Here is a 3,962-nt window from a genome sequence, read left to right on the forward strand (position 1 = left end):
TCATATATATATATATATATATATATATAATCATATGTTAGAGAGCCAAAGGAATTATAAAAAAAAATATATAATACTTTTACAATTTTTAATTCATCCTATAACAAATGTATATTAGAAAATATACAAAAAGAAACATATATATTAATGATATATATATATATATATATATATATATATATATATATATATATATTTCAAAATTTTAATAATTAAATAATTCAATAATTTTATATAAAATATATATTATAAAAAAGAAGAGTGTTGTAAAAAGTTCAATACATTGTTTAAAACGATGAACAAATAAATTTCTGATGTCATTATATTAGCTATTAATATATATATATATATGTACATATATTTTCTTTTTGTTGTATGTAAAACATTTTTAGTGAGTTTGTTGTGGACTGAAAAAATTACAATACATATATTATATATTATAAATATAATATTCATAATATTACACAACATATGAATAATATTTGATTTATAATCATATTAAGGGTACATATGTGTAAATATTTATAAATAATGGATTTACTAAAAGGGTATAATGATTATAATGAATCAGATATAGAACGTGAAGATGAATCAAAGGAAATTTCTTCCAATAAAAATAATGATACAGAATATATTGAAAATAAAGAAAAAAATGATAAAGACCAAAATAATTATGATTTAATAAATATACGTCCTATTAATACATTAAATTGTGCTCCTGATATAAATACGTATGATTTGGAAGTAAAATGTTACAAAGAGAAATTTCAAAATATTGAAAAAAAAATTATGTTTGATAATCCTGAATTTCATAATATTTTGAACAGGCCTCAACAAGGACCGAGTATAAATGAACATTACAACTTTTTAAAAAATGAAAATAAAAATCATTATAATGGAAGTATTGAAACTACATTCGTAAATAAAAATATATTTGATTATCAATATAATCAATTTAATGTAACGGGAGTTGCTGAAAACCCTGCTTTAAAAAATTATTATAAAAATAATTATGCTAATTATTTAGTAGCAAAAAATATAAATGAAAGAAAGAATATGCATGAAGATTTAAATTTTAAAAAACATAAAAAGAAAAGATCCAAAAATAATGATGACAATGTGTTAGATAAATATAAAGGACCATGGGAAGAAAAAGAAACAAATAAAAAAGAACAGAATGAAGAAAAGCAAGACTTATTAAATGATAATAAAAAAGCAAAGACTGATAATGATGATAATAATGATAAAAAAATAAATAAATATATATTAACCAAGTTAGAAGCATGTGCTTATGAAGAAGCAATTAAAAATAATGTTATAAAGGAAAAGAATACTTTATATAATGATAAAATTATTTCAACATTACATTTGAATGAAGAATTAAATGATGATGATAACAATATGGGATTTTATAATAAATCGTGGTTTCAATTACCAGCTGAATATAAAGAAAGAGATTTCATGATAGAAGAAAATTTCCCACCAAAAAAAGAAATCCATACATATAAAGGCCATAAAATGGGGGTACAGAAAATTAGATTTTTTCCAAAATATGGAAATTATCTTTTATCCGCTTCTTTAGATAATACATTAAAATTATGGAGTGTATATAAATCCAAAAGTTGTATAAGAACATATAAAGGTCACTTTAAGGGGGTGAAAGATGTTTTGTTTGATAATGATGGCTCCAGTTTTTTAAGTTGTAGTTATGATAATAATGTAATTTATTGGGATACCGAATATGGAAAAATAAAAGGAATATATAATCAAAAAAAAACGCCTTATTGTTTGTGTTTGAATCCAGATGATACAAATACATTTTTAGTTGGAGGGGCTAATAATAAAATATGTCATATCGATTTTAGAACAGGAAATATTGAATTAGAATATAATGAACATTTACAAGCAATAAATACAATTACCTTATGTGAAAATAATAAAAAATTAATTAGTACATCAGATGATAAAAAAATTTTTATTTGGGAATATGGGTTACCTGTAGTAGTTAAATATATATCAGATGCATCCATGTTTTCAATAACATCTGTTTCTGTACATCCAAGTAATAATTTTTTTTTATGTCAATCTATGAATAATGTAATAACTGTTTATGAAGCTACAGGCAAATTTAGATTGTTTTCCAAAAAAACTTTTAAAGGTCATCACAATATTGGATACTCAATTAATGTATCTTGTAGTAATGATGGAAAATATGTAATAAGTGGAGATAGCAATGGAGGATTATTTATCTGGAACTGGAAAAAAATGGTGAATTTTAAAAATATAAAAGCACATAAAAATGTATGTATTGATTGTGTTTGGCATCCATTTAAAACATCAATGTTGGCCACAGCTAGTTGGGATGGAACAATTAAATTATGGGAATAATAAAGTTCATGAAAAATAAAATATATACTTCTATGCATACTTATTGTTTTTAACACCTTAATCTATTCTTCATACATTATTTTAACATATATGCTTTTTATATTAATTTTATTTTATTTTATTCCATTATTTTTTTTCTTTTTCTTTTTTTTTGTTGTTGTTTTAATTATATATTTCAATTCTGATTTTATTTAATGTATTATATTTTCTAATTAATAAAATGAAATTAAAAATATAGTACATTTTATTTTATGTACTTTTTTTTTTTTTTTTTTAACATTTTTTGTAAACTTATTTTCTAAAATAATTTTTAATTCATAATCAATATTTTACAACCTTAAAAAATGAGAAAACATAAAAGTACAAAAAGAAAATATATATATATATATATATATATATATATATATATATATATATATATATATATGTATATATAATAAAACAAATAAATAGACAAACAAATAGAATTCTTTACAAAAATATATATACTAATTAAATGTGATTAACAAAAATGTTGTTGATTATATAATTCAATATATATATATTTATATATATATATGTATAATATCATACCTTTGTAAAAATATTCAATCTCAATTAAAGACATAATAGCATAATACTTCAAAATTTTAATAATAACAAAATGATGAAAATACAATTTCTTTTCATATGTTTTATTTTTGTTTTTTTTTTCATATTCTTTAATATATCCATAATTATATAAAGGATAATGGATATTCATTTTTTTATGTTCTTTATTATTTTTTTGTAAAAATTTCTTTTAAATATATTCTTTCTTCTTATCCATAAGGACCACCCTTTTAATAATCATATTATTATTATATGTGAACTTATTAGGTAATAATGTTATGTCCTTCTTATCATTATTCAAGTGAGACGTTATAGGGGAATTGTCTAAATAGTAATAATCTTTTTGCTTAAAAATTTTCATTATGTTTAATAAGAAAAAAAAAATAAATTTATATATCCATAAATATAAAGGAGAATTAAATAAAATATAATATAATATTTGTATATAGCAATAAAAGATATATCTTTACTATAATACTAATATAGCTAATATTTGAAATTTTATATTATAAATATTCATATCATTATTTGAAAAACAATTAGTGGGAATGTAAGAATGTTTATTAATAAATTTGTTATTTCATATTAAATTTAAATTTCTTTTTTTATAGTTATACAACCTTTTAATACTGTCTTCATAATTTATATTATATTATATTACATTATATTATATTTGATATATGTTTTACCTTTATATTTGCACTCTTTTTTTTTTTTTTTACTTCACTTTTTTCTTTACCTTTCACTTGTTAATTATTACGAAACCATGTTTCATGCTTATTAAATGTATTCATTAAAAGAAATACACATTACTATTATTTATAATATTTTCATCTTTATCTTTATTTTTACTAGTTTCATTTTTATGTTTTCATTTTATATTATTCTCCATATCTCAAATATCAACTTCATCAAATGAAGAACAATATAATGTTACTACATATAAAATGTGCTATTTCCTTTTTTTTTTTTTTTTTTTTTTT

The 3,962-nt window shown here is 19.3% G+C and overlaps 1 protein-coding gene and 1 pseudogene across 1 annotated transcript, besides 2 other annotated features; one reads left to right on the plus strand and one right to left on the minus strand.

Moving 5' to 3' along the window:
• Nucleotides 1-531: 531 nt before the first annotated feature.
• Nucleotides 532-2,388, plus strand: PRSY57_1219400 (pre-mRNA splicing factor, putative; the record flags this gene model as incomplete). Its single annotated transcript, XM_012908617.2, has 1 exon — nucleotides 532-2,388. The coding sequence occupies one exon, from the start codon at nucleotides 532-534 to the stop codon at nucleotides 2,386-2,388; it is 1,857 nt and encodes a 618-aa protein (XP_012764071.2).
• A 568-nt stretch (nucleotides 2,389-2,956) lies between these two features.
• Nucleotides 2,957-3,962, minus strand: part of PRSY57_1219500 (hypothetical protein) — a pseudogene marked incomplete at both ends in the record, with an annotated part of 1,874 nt that continues 868 nt past the window's right edge.
• Nucleotides 2,957-3,962: part of a sequence feature (interrupted by gap) that runs on past the window's edge.
• Nucleotides 2,957-3,962: part of a sequence feature (interrupted by gap) that runs on past the window's edge.

This window comes from Plasmodium reichenowi, chromosome 12 (genome assembly GCF_001601855.1).
Source record: "Plasmodium reichenowi strain SY57 chromosome 12, whole genome shotgun sequence".
Classification (NCBI taxonomy): domain Eukaryota; phylum Apicomplexa; class Aconoidasida; order Haemosporida; family Plasmodiidae; genus Plasmodium; species Plasmodium reichenowi.